We start from the raw sequence: 16,011 nt of genomic DNA, 5'->3' as shown, positions 1-16,011 counted from the left end.
TGTTTTTCTTTTCAATTCAATCGACTTAACAAAAAAACATAATTATGTATTAAAGTGTTAGTGGCATGAATATTCTTTTATTGACATCCTTTTTCCTCTTTTTCTTTTTCTTTTCTCCTTTATCCTAACTTTTACATTTTTGAATGTTTTTATTACTTTTATTTGTCTTTTATTTTTTCCATTGCACATCTGAAGTGACAAAGAATTGTTAACACAAACTAGGACTATTGCAATGTCCTTGGTGAAATGTGCCAGCAATGAAGGACAGCATCAGTACAAGCTTGTTAAAGATATATCATTTTGAAAACTACGTTATGCTTCTTGAAATACAAAATGGAGTAAAGGTTGTAGGATTTTTAAAAAACTAGCTTTTAGGCCATGGTGCTTGGATTTAAACCAGTTGTCCATGCTTAATTGGGTTGTGGACCAGACTGTAGATATAGCATAATCATTTTGGCATTTTAATGGGTCAGTGTTTCTGACACAAATCTAAAACTTTTTTTCCCCGGAAATGACATTAAAATTAGCATATTATTTACCAATTGGAATTAACTTTTAGGTTACAATCCTATGCATGGTTAGACAGAAAAAAGTCTTACAATTCCCAGCATTCCCCAGCCAGCATGCTGGGTGTTGTAGGACTTTTTTCCTGTCTAAATGTGCATAGGATTGTACCCTTAAAGAAAAGTTATTACTTTTGAAGTTTTAAATAGACATTTATTTTAAATCAGCTAGCATGATTTTTGTTATGTTTGGTGAAATTTGTACCTGCAGAAAAGTTCAGATAATTTTTTTTTTATTGGATAAGCTGTATTAGCAGGTTAGTGTAATAGTTCTTTGAATTACACAGAACACTTTTTAAAAAGGCTGGAAAAGTGTCATTTTGAATATCTTCCCTAGTATCTTTAGATTTGCACAAACTCTGTTGTAATAAATGGAAGATGCACAACAGTAGTGCTTGTTGAATTATGTCCATATCTGGCTTTTTTGTCTTTAAAAGAAATTGAATGGAATTTGAAATCCACCTTCCTTTGGGCTGAAGAGGTAATGAAATCTAAATTAATTAATGGGCATGGTAAGGCAGTGAAAGTTCTTTATAAAATTAGAGAGCATTCAGTTCCTGCAAGAGAGAAGGAAAGAGGGACTGACAGAAATTAGCCTTTTATTTTTATCATATTATTTTTAGTAATTTGTTATAGAACGGAGATAATCAATCCATTTAGCAGTGCTCTGATTTGTGCGTGGAACACCTGTGTGAGCAGGCTTCCCCATTCATTTCTTTGGAAGGGGCTTTTTTCCATGCATAAAGGAATGCAGATGTGGAACTGCCTTGAAATTAAGCAGGGGCAGTCTTTACAAATGTGGGTGCATCCGGTCCCCACCCAGTGGTTATACAAATTATTTACATATTTTCATTTATACCAGGGATGGGTTTTGGCCTACAACTCCTCTCACCATTGGATATGCTGGCTAGGGCTGATGGGAGTTGTAGGCCAAAACATCTGGAGGGCCTCAAGTTGCCCACCCCTGTTTTATACCAAGCACACTATATTAGGCACACAGTGATATTCCTTGGCGTGTGTCATGTTGATTTAATGCAGCACTATTTCTGCTGCCATGATTGCACTACTCCACTTTGTGTTCTGAATTTTATCAGACCATTCAGTACTCTGCTTTTTCCATTTTGTAGTGTTGATGGATTTGAGTAGTTAAGGCATAGATAGTTGGGCTTTGGTGTGTTGTTCTTTTAGAGATATCATACCCACAATAACTCAAGAATGCACATTCAAAACTCTGTACATATGAATAATAAAACCTGTATGCCTCTGCATTGATGGTATCTGTTAATCAGAAACACCAAATAAAAACATTTGGAGAAAGGTATGGATGTTTTTGTTACTATTATAGTGAGAAAAATAATCTGGATTTCTTGGCATTGTCTGGGTCTCTCATTTGAGTTTGTGAGTTTACCCCAAACTTTGTTTTCATTTAGAAATGTTTCTATTTCCCCATTTTTTTCTTTTATTTGTCTTCTTCACCCTTTGCACCCCAAATTCTAGCTTCAGTTTTACCCAAAGTTGATTTGAATTACACCAGATTGCAGCAAGCAGAGAAGGCTCAAATGGAAGCAGAGAGTGAGGACAAGAAATTTAAACAAGATTATATGAATAAATCTGAAGGTCTCCAGAAGGAAATTGCCCAAAAGGAGAAAAAAGTGTAAGTAAAATATGTTTTTGCAGAAGCTAGAATACATTTAACATTTTTCTGTTTAATGTAATCAAAATGTATTATTAATTTCTTGAACCATCGTGGAACAATCCTAACCCAGGTACACTTTTTCTTATAGGCTTTGCACAGATGTAGACCTATAACATAGGCATTCTAGGACATTACCACTTGCACAGTAGAAAACAATGTCCCCAAGCTTCAGACACTTGCCAGTTTTCTCCCTGGAAACAAAAATGGCCTGGGACATAAAATACCCTAAGAGATCTATTGATTTTTTTCCATGGGCTATTTAATTGTCTCAACCAATGAAAAGTATTGGGATAAAAAATGTTGCATGGTTTTCCCCAACTAAGAGAGCAATCCTATGGCCGCTAGTCGCTGTCTAGATAGCCATAGGATTTTGTGGTTTCTGGGAACTGAAGTCATCCAACCTCAGTTCACAGAAACTGCGCTCCCAGCCTCCTTCCCCTTGTAGCCAGTGCAGTTCTTTCCACGCCACCACTGTCTCCGCACTCGTAAACAGAGCGTGGAGAAGGCGAAAACGGGGCATTTCCAGGGGCAGGATGGGGAGGAGACCACAGAAGCTGTTTTAGACAGCTCCCTATCCAATCTCCAGGCCCCTTCCCTTCCCTCCCCAAAGCCGTAGCTAGATGTGTGAAAACGCATATCTAGCCACAAATGCAGGGCAGGCGAGGTATGGAGGAGAGGATCTCCTTCATCCACCCTGCATTGGACAGTCAGTAGCCTCCGATTTCAGAGGTTACCGACTTTCTCAATAGGATTGCACCCTAAAACTGATCCAGGAATGCAGATGTAAGTGCCCTTCTTCTGACATCACATGCATACAGGGAAGAGCGACCAGGATGGTGAAGGGTCTGTAAACCAAGTCCGGTGAGGAACGGTTGAAAGAGACGGGTATGTTTATCCTGGAGAAAATAAGATTAAAGGGAGAGATGATAGTGGTCTTCAAATATCTGAAAAGCTGTTATGCAGAAGATGTTCTCTGTTGCTCCAGCAGGAGGGACTAAAACAGATGGTTAGAAGTTGCATGAAAACAGGTTTTGGCTAAACATTAGGAGAAACATCCTAGCAGTGAGGGCTGTTTGGCAGTGGAACAAACTGCCTTGGGAGGAGGTGGGTTCTCCTTTGCTGGAGATATTTAAGCAGAGTCTGGATGGCCATTAGTCAGGGATGCTGTAGTGGCATCTTACACTGCAGAGCCGGCATTGAGCAGGAGATTGGACTAGAGGTTCTTCAGGGTCCCTTCAAACTCTATGATTCAGTGATTTTACTACTTTGAAATACACTGAAATTTGGCTGAAATGTCTGCAAAACTATTTGTGTAAGGGTTTTTTTATGTCTGCTGTCAAGGGTCAGCCTGAAAAGTTAAATTCCACGGTTTATATACATTACAAATTAGAGATTTTAAAATGATGCCATGCTCCCACAGAATAGATGGATAACGCATGTTGGAAAGATTAGATTAGTACCCTGAACATAAACTTATCTGCCCAGTTCAGCAGTTTTGTGCAGGTGCAGAAATTCTGAGCTGGAATCCAAATACCTGCTTAGACTCATGTGAGGAATCTGCAATAACCCAGTGGATATTTTTCTTTGAACCGATAACCTCAATGCCACATTACAAATTGCTTTGGAAACTCCCCTACGTTTGTCACAGATTGTGGGAGGATGCTTAAAAAAAAGTATTGAGCTCAAGGAACTAGTTTAATGTTTTTGGGATCCTTACCCTGAAAGACACAATCCTTTTGCCGCCCGCAAGGGCAACCCATTTAATTTTTATGGAAGCAGAAAAACTATGTATGTGTTTGTCGGTTACTCTAAACCACATATACAGTTTGTAGATTACTCTAAACCACATATACAGTATCCTAGAAGGAGACGGAGTGCCTGGGCTGAGTCCAGCACCCACCGCACCCTAGTCTTGAGAGGTGACTAAAAAATGAAGACACTGTTAAGACTAGACAATAGTTCTGTTCGCATGTCACGAAATAAACTAAGAAATCAACTATATTTACTGTGATGTATGTGAATGGTTTTCAGTACTGCATTATAAGCTTTCTACTAAGGAATTTGTAGAGGGATGCTTATGCAACTGTAACAGGACAACTACAACGTAATTGGTTTTAAAATATTCTGGTTTGAGTGACTACTTTATATTCTGTATTTCAAGGTGTCAGTTGGAAACAGATTTGAAAATAGAAAGAGAATGGCGACAAACCATGGAAGAAGATCTTAAAAAGGAAAAAGAAACATCATCTTCCTTGAGGACAGAGACCCAACAAATCATTACTCTTAAAAAAGTAAATTCTGCAACAAAATTTCTCAGAAATTCAATGTTATTTAAAACAGTAGACCAACCTTTCCCAGTGTGGTACCCTCCAGATGTTTTAGACTATAACTCGTATCAGCACCAGCCATCAGAGCTAATGGTCAGGGATGATGGGAGTTGTGGTCCAAAACATCTGGAGGGCACCATGCTGATGAAGGCAGCCATAGACCATGATCCAGTGAAGCTGTATGGAGGAGCTGGGGAGAGTAACGTGGACCTGGAGGTTTCTTTGCAGTTCATCATTAGGAGAGTGTTTTGGTTGGTTTTAAGAGATCATTACAGGAGATGGCCAAACCTGCCTATATGCTCAGATCATCTTGGAAACTCTCCTCCAAGTCCCCCAGTTGTCTGAGGTAAAGTGGGTGGCAACTGGAGGGAGGGCATTCTCGGTTGTGGCACCCCACTTATGGAGTGCTCTCCCAAGGGAAGCTTGCATGGTGCCAGCTTTGATGCCTTTTTGGTTCCTTTTTGTTTTCCCAGGCTTGTAATTCTTAATCTGTGGTGGAAGTATTTTAATTGCTTTAATTGTTTAATTATTAGAACTTTCAGCAAAATTATTGGAGGGAGCAGATTTGGAGGTAGGAGGAAATTTTCAAATCGCTTCGTGGGGGCCTTACTATGGTGGTGAGCAGTGGCAGTTCCCCTCTCCCTTTCCCCCTTTTAAAAACTGTTTTAAAAGATGTATTTCCCCCTGGGCGATGCTATCAAGGGGGATCTTCTTGGCAGCCTTCAGCCAGCAGCTGCGCATTCTCCTCTACCCCCAAATGATCCTGGAATGATGCTACATGATGCAGCATCATTCCAAGGGCATTCTGTGGGGATGGGGGCAGCAGGTGGCCACTGTAAAGAGCTCTACTACTTCTGCTGACATAGGCAGGCAAAATACATTTTTAAACAGGAAGAAAGAGGGAAGCCATCATGCAGGGCCAGTGTCGGGGTTGGCACCGTGGGGCGCTTCCTGAGGGCCCACGGCAGACGCTGCTGCCAGCCCCTGACCTGCCTGTGGCTGCCTGGTAGTGAGCCTATGAGGAGGCATAGGGGGTCAGCAGGGGAACTCACAAACTGTCGAATGATATTGGGCTGCTGCGGCTCTTGTTGCCAACTGGTGACACCCTCCATGTGCTCTGGGAAGCCACTGGCAGTCCCTGGCAGCAGAAGGGACTTGGAAAGGGTTTGCTCAGGAGGACGAGATGTGGCTACTGCAGCCCAAGCAGCTTCAAAATGCCGCATATCAGCTGACAGCCCAGGCCGCCTGGGAGAGAAATGGAGACGGACAAGACTGGGCTGTGTGGTGGGGCTGGGGAGTAGCTGTGCCAGTCACCTGGCAGCTGAGATGAGCGGGGAGAGGTATTGAGGAGGAGGCAAAGGCAACAAGCGCAGATGGGTTGCGTGATAAGATCTGGGGGTGTTTCCACTTTGGCTAGAGCGCAGCTGCAGATCTTTCCTTTGGATGCAAGGCTTGTGTGAGCGAGGTGGGGGAAGCGGAATAGGGCAGACGTGTGTGTAAAAGCATCCCTTGAGCGCTCTCAGATTAGAATCGAATCTGTCAAATCCCATTGAGAAAGGGAAGGGAAGGAGATTGAGAGACAGATACTAAAAGGACAAGAGCAACCCATCTCTTTTATATTGATCGTTTCCTGGTTTACATTGAGAAATCACTTTCAAATGTGCAGAATTGTCCATGGGAATCACTGAAGTCGAACATTTTTAATGTAGCTGTGATTGGGCACCAGGATGTCTCTCCCCTCCCCACTAAACAAAAAGTAACAGAACAGGAAGGAGTTCCTGCTCTTTGTAACTCAGCCATTAAGTGCAAAACTGGGTGGCTTTTTTAGGTTTTTAGCTCTTTAGTCCCACCAAGGCAAATGCAGTTCATTATGCCTATACTGCAGGTTGGAAGGCACTGTGGCTGGGAGAAAAGTGGCTTATGACAGCCATGAAGTGTAGTTCCCACTGAATACTGTAGATTAGGAGTCAGGCTGAGAGAGTGGCTTAAAACAACATTGAAGAGCTACCTGGTGGCATTATGCCCCTACTGCAGGTTGGGCTTATGTTGGGAGAACAGCCTACAACGGCCCTGCCATGTCGTTCAGTATTATTACCCCCATGTTACAGATTGAATTGAGAGAGTACCATATTGTAATACTATAGTATAGCCTGCGGTTGTTACACCTTGTTGCAAATTGGGGGGCTCTGCTGAGAGAAATTCACTGCAGTATCATCCATAGTCCAATGTTAATATTCAGGTTGCTATACTGGTCAAATTTAGCTTCAAAACAAGCTAAATTTGGCCTGTTGTGTTCTCTGGTGCTTACGATCATTTTTTAATTGAGATTTTTTTCTAGGTGTCCCTTAGAGTGTGGCCTGAAAAGGGGGTGTCAGGGGTAGGGGGCAAAAATGGCTGCCAGATCCCAGAAATTGCCCACTCCTGGTGTAAATTTTCATTTGTTTATTTTATTTTTTTTAAGACAAATTAAATTTAAGCTGCAAAACTCTTCTGGAGATGGGAACAAGTGGTTTTGTGATGTAATAAACACCAGCCAATCAGCACACTGTACAGCCTGCTTCTGCTACAAACTGGCAGAATCAGTTTCCCCAGGATTGTAGAACAATGTGAGTGTGCTTCCTCTGCAGTTCAGCTGTTCAACGCGCATCTGTATGCACTCTTAAAATACAATGCTGGATTAAAATTACTCAACAAGAAGTTAATCCCAGCTTTAAAATCCAGGCCAAATAGGAAAGTTTTCCAACTCTTCCAGAAACCCTGTGCTGGACTAGGTAGGCCTTTGGTCCGATCCAGCACAGCTCTTCTAATGTTCTTACTAATTTTCTCTCATATTCTTGTTCCAGCTATTTTGCTGATTATCTAGTATGGTTAGGGACAAGATTTTGAAAGATTCTTTAATTCTCCACATTCCTTGTTAATGCTTCTTGTGTCTCAGATGATCACAAGTCGGCACAAATGGGTCTGTCAGGAAGTTTGTTTACTCATCCAAACAAGAAAATTGTATGTATTTGAAAAGCATAATGTGAGATGCAGCCATACAAGAATATTTGGTTTAGTTGTTCACATGCATAATCTATGGCTAACATTCCGCAATTATTTTGGTAACTGATACAAAGTTGGAAGCCAGAGAGGATGTTGAGATGGTGCTGAAGTGATGTGCTGCTTTCCTTTTCTTGTCCCTTCTGATTTGTTACCCAGCACTAGATAATGTGTAACTCCTATAAAATGTGATTTTCTCTCAATATTAAAATGGCCAGAGGGGTAGCTGTGTTAAGGTGCTAAGTCCTGTAGCACCTTAAAGACAAACACATTTATTTTGTCTTAAGCTTTTGTGGACTAGACTCCACTTCGTGCATTTGATTAAGAGTTATCCTCAGTTGGCAGATTAATATAGATAAGGGTCTAGAGCACGGGTGGGCATCCTGTTGATGATCAATTGGAGTGGTTTTAGCAGGGTGCTATAGATGACAGTGTGGTGTTCTGTCACTTTCTCTTCTGAATCTGTCCGGTAGTAGCAGTCCTGGTCCAAGACATTTTGTTGCCTGAACCAAGGCCCAAATGGTGCCTCTTCATCCCCGCTCCTGGGCCAAGACTTTAAAAAAGTCCTTAAGCATTCAGACACTGATTCCTGCCTTCATCTACCCCCCAATCCCATGGTGCCATCTGAAATGGGTCACTTCACCCTGCTGCACAGGCTCTGGGTAGTAGATTGTTCCTGGTTACTTGTCTGACCTTGTTGATCTGGGTTTTCAACTTCATTGGATGGGTATTGTAGCCTACAAAGTGCCAGATCTACATCCTGGTGAAAATCTCTCAGTGTTAATATATGTTGTCATACCTAATGTTTGTTTGTTTTTTAAAGGAATTCCTAAAATTACATGAAAAAAACAAGCAGTTGAAAAATCTATCTCATGGTCAAGAAGAAGCCCTCCAGGAACTGGCTGGCAAACTTAGCGAGTAAATTTTCCCTTTTCTTTTTTCGCAGGGGAGGGGCATGAATATCCTTGTAACCCAATGTTTAAACAGTGCCATGGTCTTTGAGTCAGAATACTTTATAAGCTGAGAACAAGATCCCCTTCACGTTTACCTGTAGTGTGTAAAGTCTTCCAACCAAACGCTTCCCCCCGAGGGCATGGTAAACATACCATGCTGCTGACAACCAGCCTAGGGAGGTGCGGTGCTTGCAAGGTATAGTAACCAGGCCCTCAGAAGAGCCACGTGGGAAGAAGACTTTATACATATCCCTTCTGGTGTGGGAGCAGCTGTCGAAGCAAGTGTGCTGCTAGAGCAGAGGTGGGCAACTTGTGGCCCTCCGAATGTTTTGAACTACAACTCCCATAATCTTCCTCCCCATTGGCTATGCTGCCTAGGGCTGACAGGAGTTGTAGGCGAAGAGACCTGGTGGGCCACAGGTTGCCCACCTCTGTGCTAGAGGTACATGTAAAGGAGGTTGAAAGGTAGGTTTTTAGGGTGCATAAGAAGGCATCATCACTTTTCAGAACAGATCTAACGAGTTCTATGAGTACCTGGACTCAGTATCTGGACTTCTACTTCAAGATAAAAGCATTCAAATTTTAACATGCCTGTTTCACTATAAGCAGTCTGCTAACTTGAGTTAAAAATTGCACCTTGGTGGGTAAAACTGAACCAGCAGAAAAGACCACAGACTCAAAATCGTTACCAAAATGAATTAAATGGTTTATTGATACACAATATGTAATACAGAAACAGTAGAGGAATAAAGATTAAATAAGACTAAAACTAAATGACGGGGAAAACCTAATCCTATACACAGTTACCAAGAGTAAGTCCCGTTGAACTCAGTAATAACCTAACTAATAAAACAAAGTGACTAATACATAATACAGTAAAAATCAAGTCCTACATTTTCAGTTCTTAAGCAATTCTGAGTTCCAAATCATTATTGTAAGGTTTAAAGTAATTAAGGGAGCAATCCTATCTAGATAGGCGGCCGCCTTCAAACTCGGAGCAACTGCCTGTCCAAAGCAGGGCAGGAAAAACACAGAGGGGATCATTCCCTCCATGCTTCTCCTGCCCTGCTTTTTTGGCTAGACAGCTGATTGCGGATGGCTAGTCATGGGAAGACGGAGCGGGGAAGGAGGCTGTTGTATGACACATAGGTCGTTCAAGCAGTTACGCTCTCCCCACCCTGGAACGCCCTCAGCCACGCCCCTTTCTGGCCGTTCCACGCTCCTCTTGCAAGCGTGGAGGATGGCCATCTAGACAGCAGCTAGATGGCCATAGGATATGCTGTTTTCCAGGAACCGGCAGCGCGGAAATGGGGGGTGGCCGGTTCTCTTGGAACCGACCTCGGAGCGTGGGCTCCAAGGTCAGTTCCTGGAAAACAACATATCCTATGGCCATCTAGCTGCTGTCTAACAGCCATAGGATTGCTCCCTAAGAATTCCAGAAAAATATGACCAGAAAAGAACGAGATTATATTCAGTGCAAGAACAGAGATAATAAAGCAATAAAGAATTAAACACATAATAATACTAATGATAAAACAACAGGGAACATAGATGAAAACATAGCCAGGTGCTTTTGCATGTTTCATCCTAATTTTCCTCTAAAGGAAATACCCAACTAAAGAGTAAGGTATTCTAAGTTTTATAGCATCTTCTGATAAAGTGTATTCCAGTCCACAAAAGCTTATGCCATAATAAAGGTGTTGGTCTTTAAGGTGCTACAAGACTTTTTAAAAGCTTGAAAGTAATTCATAGCTACCAGGGTCTAGTTGTTCCTTTATAGAATCATAGAATAGTAGGGTTGGAAGGGGCCTATAAGGCCATCGAGTCCAACCACCTGCTCAATGCAGGAATCCAAGTCAGAGCATCCCTGACATGGCTGTCCAGCCTGTTCTTGAATGCCTCCAGTGTGGGAGAGCCCACCACCTCCCTAGGTCATTGGTTCCATTGTCGTCTTGCTGTAACAGTCAGGAAGTTTTTCCTGATGTTCAGCCGGAATCTGGCTTCCTGTAACTTGAGCCCATTCTTCCGTGTCCTGCACTCTGGGATGATCGAGAAGAGATCCTGGCCTTCTTCTCTGTGACAACCTTTCAAGTACTTGAAGAGCACTATCCTATCTCCCCTCAGCCTTCTCTTCTCAAGGCTAAACATGCCCAGCTCTGTCAGTCTCTCCTCATAGGGCTTTGTTTCCAGTCCCCTGACCATCTTCGTTGCCCTCCTCTGAACCATCTTCAGTTTGTCTGCATCCTTCTTAAAGTGTGGTGCCCAGAACTGGACACAGTACTCCAGATGAGGCCTAACCAGTGCTGAGTAGAGGGGAACTAGTACTTCCCAGGATTTGGAAGCTATGCTTCTATTAATGCAGCCCAAAATGGCATTTGCCTTTTTCGCAGCCACATCACATTGTTGGCTCATACTCAGCTTGTGATCAACAACAATTCCAAGATCCTTCTCGCTTGTAGTGTTGTTGAGCCATGTATCCCCCATCTTGTAACTGTGCATTTGGTTTCTTTTTCCTAGGTGCAGAATTTGGCATTTATCCCTATTAAATGTCATTCTGTTGTTTTCTGCCCAGCGCTCCAGTCTATCAAGATCACTTTGAATTTTGTTTCTGTCTTCCAAAGTAGTAGCTATCCCACCCAATTTTGTGTCATCTGCAGATTTGATCAGCATTCCTTGCACCTCCTCCTCCAAGTCATTAATAAAAATGTTGAAGAGTACTGGGCCCAGGACTGAGCCCTGCGGTACCCCACTCGTTACCTCTCCCCAGTTTGAGAAGGTCCCATCGATAAGCGCTCTTTGAGTCCGATTCTGTAGCCAACTGTGGATCTACCAGATTGTTGTTTCATCTAGCCCACTTTGAGCTAGTTTGCTCATCAGGATATCATGGGGCACTTCGTCGAAAGCTTTGCTGAAGTCGAGGTATATTATGTCCACAGCATTCCCACGGTCCACAAGAGAGCTTACTTGATCAAAAAATGAGATCAGATTCATCTGGCAGGATTTGTTTTTGACAAATCCATGTTGGCTTTGAGTAATCACTGCATTGTTTTCAAGGTGCTTACAGATGGCTTGCTTTATAATCTGCTCCAGAATTTTCCCAGGGATTGATGTCAGACTGACTGGTCTGTACCCTCTTCTCCTTGGTCAGGCCTCCAGGAACAGTGGAAACATGGAACCCTACTACCAGTCTACTTCCTGGGCATTTTAAATTGATCAGAGATTGGATCAAACTTTTTTTAACATGTCTGTGACTGTATAATCAACTTTGATTGATTTTTTTAAAAAAAATCTACCCTTTTTGTTTTCCCAATTTTCTCGGGTAAAAAACATTGTCTGTGTTCCTGCAACTTTTCCTCCATTTTCCACTTGACTTGTAAGCACATTCCAGTTCAACGTTGTCTCATAAACAAGTGCCATTGTTGCACATTGCTGCCAGCTTATTAGGGCTTCACCAGCTGCTAAATCACGAAAAAGGCCTTTCTTATCGGTTAACGAGTACTCATTATTCAACTAAGCCTTTCTGCTTCCTTTGTCTCCACATGCCAGGGTTTCTCACAAAGGGGATTCCTTTGTCTTCTCAAAAGTAATTTGGTTCACAAAGCTTCTCAATCTCCACAAAGGTTGCACAGGGCAGGACTTCTCCACAATTGTCATCCATTTTAGTTCATTCTGGCTGCTCATGGGGTTGCAGAATCCAATGGTTCTTTGGGCTTGGCAGGGCCAGATTAACACAGTTGTCATTCTAAAACAGGTAGGGAACCACTTTGGGTCTGGGTTGCACCCCCATGGGCTGGATGATGTTTGGTGGGGGCCCGCCCCTGATGTCATCAGGTCCCCAGCCGAAGTGCCAGCTGGGGAGCTTGCTTTCCTTTGCCTGGGCTTTTCCTAGCCAGAAAAATTCTGGGCAGAGGCAAGCCAGCTCCCAGGCCAAGGCACCAGCTGGATGAGTGCCTCAGTCATAGAGCTGGCTTTTTTCTGGTTGGGCTTTCTCTAGGGAGGAGCAAAGAGGACTCAGCTGGCATCTCAAAGCACCAGCTGAATCCGCAGCAATATTGCTCCTCCTTTGCATTTGCCCCATGGGGAAGGTGAAAGAGGAGCAAAGCAGACTCAGGCAGTGCCTTGAAGTGCCAGCTGAATGCATAGCCTGCTTCACTCTGTCACCTTTCCCAAATGCAGAAGGCAAAAGAGGAGCGAGGTGACTCAGCCACTCCTGCTCCCTCTCTGTTCTGAGGGGCTGATGCCTTGGGGGAGGGCCTCCACCAAGGCCTTGTGGGGCAGATGGGCTGGCCTGGCAGGCCAAATTTGCCCCCTGGGCTGGAGGATCCCCATCCCTCGATTGGCATTTTAATTTATTTGGACATATACTAACTCAGCCTGTTTGCACAGAAGTCTGCTTTTTATAGCTTTCTGCTGTATCATGGATATACCCACTTTTTAAACACTTAGATATTAGGATAAACATTTGGATATGTATTTATTTTTTTAAAATGTTTACATGCTCCCTGTGCTGAGCTCGGCAGCTTACGCTAAATAAAACTGTACAAGTCAAATAAAACGAAACATGTAACAACCAAACAATAAAATGACAAATTTGACAGCAACAGTGTAAAAAGATTTTAAAATTCAGCTACCATAGCCCTTCCAAAAGTAATGAGTTTTGCTGCTTTTCCAAAAGCCACTGAAAAACAGCAGCTCTGGACTTTTTGAGCAGAATCATACCAGAGCCTTCTATCTACTGCTGTGGAGGCTCTGCTTTTCATCGTAGGTGTCCTCAAGTGACATGGAGCGGGGCCTGACCTGCAGATAGTGAACAGCTCTGGGGCTCATATGGGGATGCACTTTTCATGATAGCTTCACAATTGACACCTGTATCTGGATATAAGAATGAGCTGTGGCTTGCTTCATTAGTAACAATGGAATCCAATTCCAGAAATGTTTTTTTGGGGTCCAGGTGTGAGAATTGTTTGTATGCTGCTGTAACATGTTGTCTTGGTCAGTGTGTCGAGACCTTTTGGAAGCTTTTCTCTACCCTTTAAGCCATTCTTCCTTTTGGTGAGATGCTTGGGGGCAGGAGAGAAGGTAGATGGGAAAACTTGGGCAAGATGGCAATAATGGCAAGGTGTGTTAATGTGTGTTGAATAAGTTCAGTGTTGGGTTGAAGGAAAAGTGAGCTGCTATATCCATTAAACCCAGTCATGATTCTCTGAAAGAACTGGTGTATTTGCCCCCTTGTTTATCATTATTCACACTTGATTTCCAAATTGTATCTCCTCTTTAGATCAAAGCTTAAAATAGAAGATATAAAAGAAGCAAACAAAACATTACAGGTTAGTAAGGTGGGAAGGAGGGGATGTTCTGGATGGATTCTTCTATTAATTCAAAATGTTATTTACTGTATACTCCACTCTAACCCATACACTCAGGGGTGGCTTAAATTTTAAAGTCTAGCTTAAATGTTAACAATAAACCATAATTGATTGTTACATCTGAAGCAATCCAGTCTATTCTGTCACTGTGTTAGGGTGCAATCCTATGGGAATAGTCAGCCATCTCCAAACTCAAGAGGCGACTGATTATCCACTGCAGGGCGGGCAGAGTGCAGAGGGGATCTTCTCCTCCGTGCTCTGGCCACCCTGCATTTGTGGCTAGACAGCTGATTTTGGCTGTCTAACTGGGGCACCGTGGGGGAGCAGGGGCAGACAGTGCATAGGAAGCATCATACCAGTGCTTCCATGGTCCCTTCCCTGCCCCCAGTAATGCCCCCTTTTGGGCGGCTCCACATTGCTCTTATGAGTGCAGGGCCAGGGGCAAACTGTGCCTCCTACGAGGCAGCGGGGGAGGGGGTGGGGAGTCGGATTTCTGGGAACCGAGCTCAGAGCACCAGCTCCGAGCTCAGTTCCCATAAACTGAAAAATCCTGTGGCTGTCTAGACACTGTCTAGCAGTTGTAGGATTGTGCCCTTATTTGACTTCTAGTAATAGTCTTTTTCATTGGGTTTTTAAACCACAAAATTAAAATTCAACTCTACATTATTCCACATAATTCAAATATCAACAGAACACACATCAGTGTGTAAGTTCAAGTGGAATTCACTCTGATTTTCTTATGAATATCAACTCTCAGATCTAAAAAATGGTCTTGATTAAGCCCGTAAGAATGATATACAAACTTCCTCCTTCCTAGCAGTCCACTATCCTGACCATTCACTCTTTAAAGTGTATATAGTATGTTGCTGGAGTAATTTTAGAATCTCCCATATTTTAGAAAGCCATAGTCAGGACCTCCTCCTTCTTCTAGACTCAAGCAATCAATATTTTTCACTACTGTTAATAAATGATTGTTCCAGTCTTGAAACTATCTCTGATACAAGCTAGATGCCTTAGTGTAGAATTTCTGTTTGATCTTTCAGCTGATTAACAGCTAAAGTTTTTATTGCTTCCAATATACCCAGCCAGAATTTCTGCACCATAGGTTACTGCCACCATCTATGGGAAAAGGTTTCTCGTATAATGCTAACATCTCCAGCAATTCTCTTCTAGGTTTGGAAACTTTTGTTTTAACTGCCAAGGTGTGCTCTGTAATTGTGAGATGACTTTATAGCTATGTTAAGATACAGGGAGATTTTCATACTCAAGAATATTGTAAAGAGGCTAAAGGGACACATTTTCCCAAATCCTAGTTTTATTCTGCTTTGCCATCAGCTTTTTCTGTGATTTTGATCATCATTTGTGTTTCCCAACTTTCTACTCTTTATTTGTCTTGTTAATCTAGGCTGCAATCCTATATCCACTTACTGGGAATATGCCCCATTGACTCAGTGGGACTTGCTTTTGAGCAGGGGCTCCATGACAGAAAGATCAACTGGGGCAGACAAGTTGCCTGCAAGACAGCTTATTCACCCTTACCAGTCTTTCCCTACAATGAACATCCACATTGTGTGTTCTAGGGTGCACTTCTCAGTGACTTAACACTGTACACTCTGATACTGTGCACCTCAGGATACTCTGCTATGTGCAGAGAATTGGCAGCAGATGCATTGATGTGAGGTTTCTTGAGGGTAAGGAGTTAGAATGCCATTGAAAGATGTACTGGCATGAATTGTCTCTTGTCGCTAGGAATGTTGTCCATTTGTATAGGCTGAATGGCAACTAACATTTCAGATTAGATAATAATTCTGCATCTGTAACTGTTCAGACAACACATTTTCTCCCCACTAGGGGCAGGTCTGGCTAAAGGACAAAGAAGCTACCCACTGCAAATTATGTGAAAAGGAGTTTTCTCTTTCCAAAAGGAAGGTGAGATTAAATAAAAAGCTGTATTAGTTTCCCTTCACTAATACTGATGATAAAGTTGGCCAGGTATCCAATACCATATTTAGAATGCTTATTACCCATATTTCTATTTATGCAAAAAGAAGTAAACTTCATAAATCA

At 42.6% G+C, this 16,011-nt stretch overlaps 1 protein-coding gene across 1 annotated transcript in view; it reads left to right on the top strand.

Annotated features, from left to right (window-relative positions):
• Nucleotides 1–16,011, top strand: part of RUFY2 (RUN and FYVE domain containing 2) — a 44,104-nt gene that overhangs the window by 24,415 nt on the left and 3,678 nt on the right. The window contains exons 13-17 of the mRNA XM_084845413.1: nt 2,098–2,217; nt 4,421–4,550; nt 8,449–8,543; nt 13,857–13,905; nt 15,796–15,873. Coding sequence (XP_084701539.1) covers nt 2,098–2,217; nt 4,421–4,550; nt 8,449–8,543; nt 13,857–13,905; nt 15,796–15,873 — 472 coding nt within the window. The remainder of the gene's footprint in view (nt 1–2,097; nt 2,218–4,420; nt 4,551–8,448; nt 8,544–13,856; nt 13,906–15,795; nt 15,874–16,011) is intronic.

The sequence above is a fragment of the Heloderma suspectum genome, chromosome 3 (genome assembly GCF_057233095.1).
Source record: "Heloderma suspectum isolate Gila_16-S chromosome 3, 16-S_ref, whole genome shotgun sequence".
Classification (NCBI taxonomy): Eukaryota; Metazoa; Chordata; class Lepidosauria; order Squamata; family Helodermatidae; genus Heloderma; species Heloderma suspectum.
The sequence above is the reverse complement of the archived record's forward strand: the minus strand, read 5'-3'. Positions and strand labels throughout refer to the sequence as shown.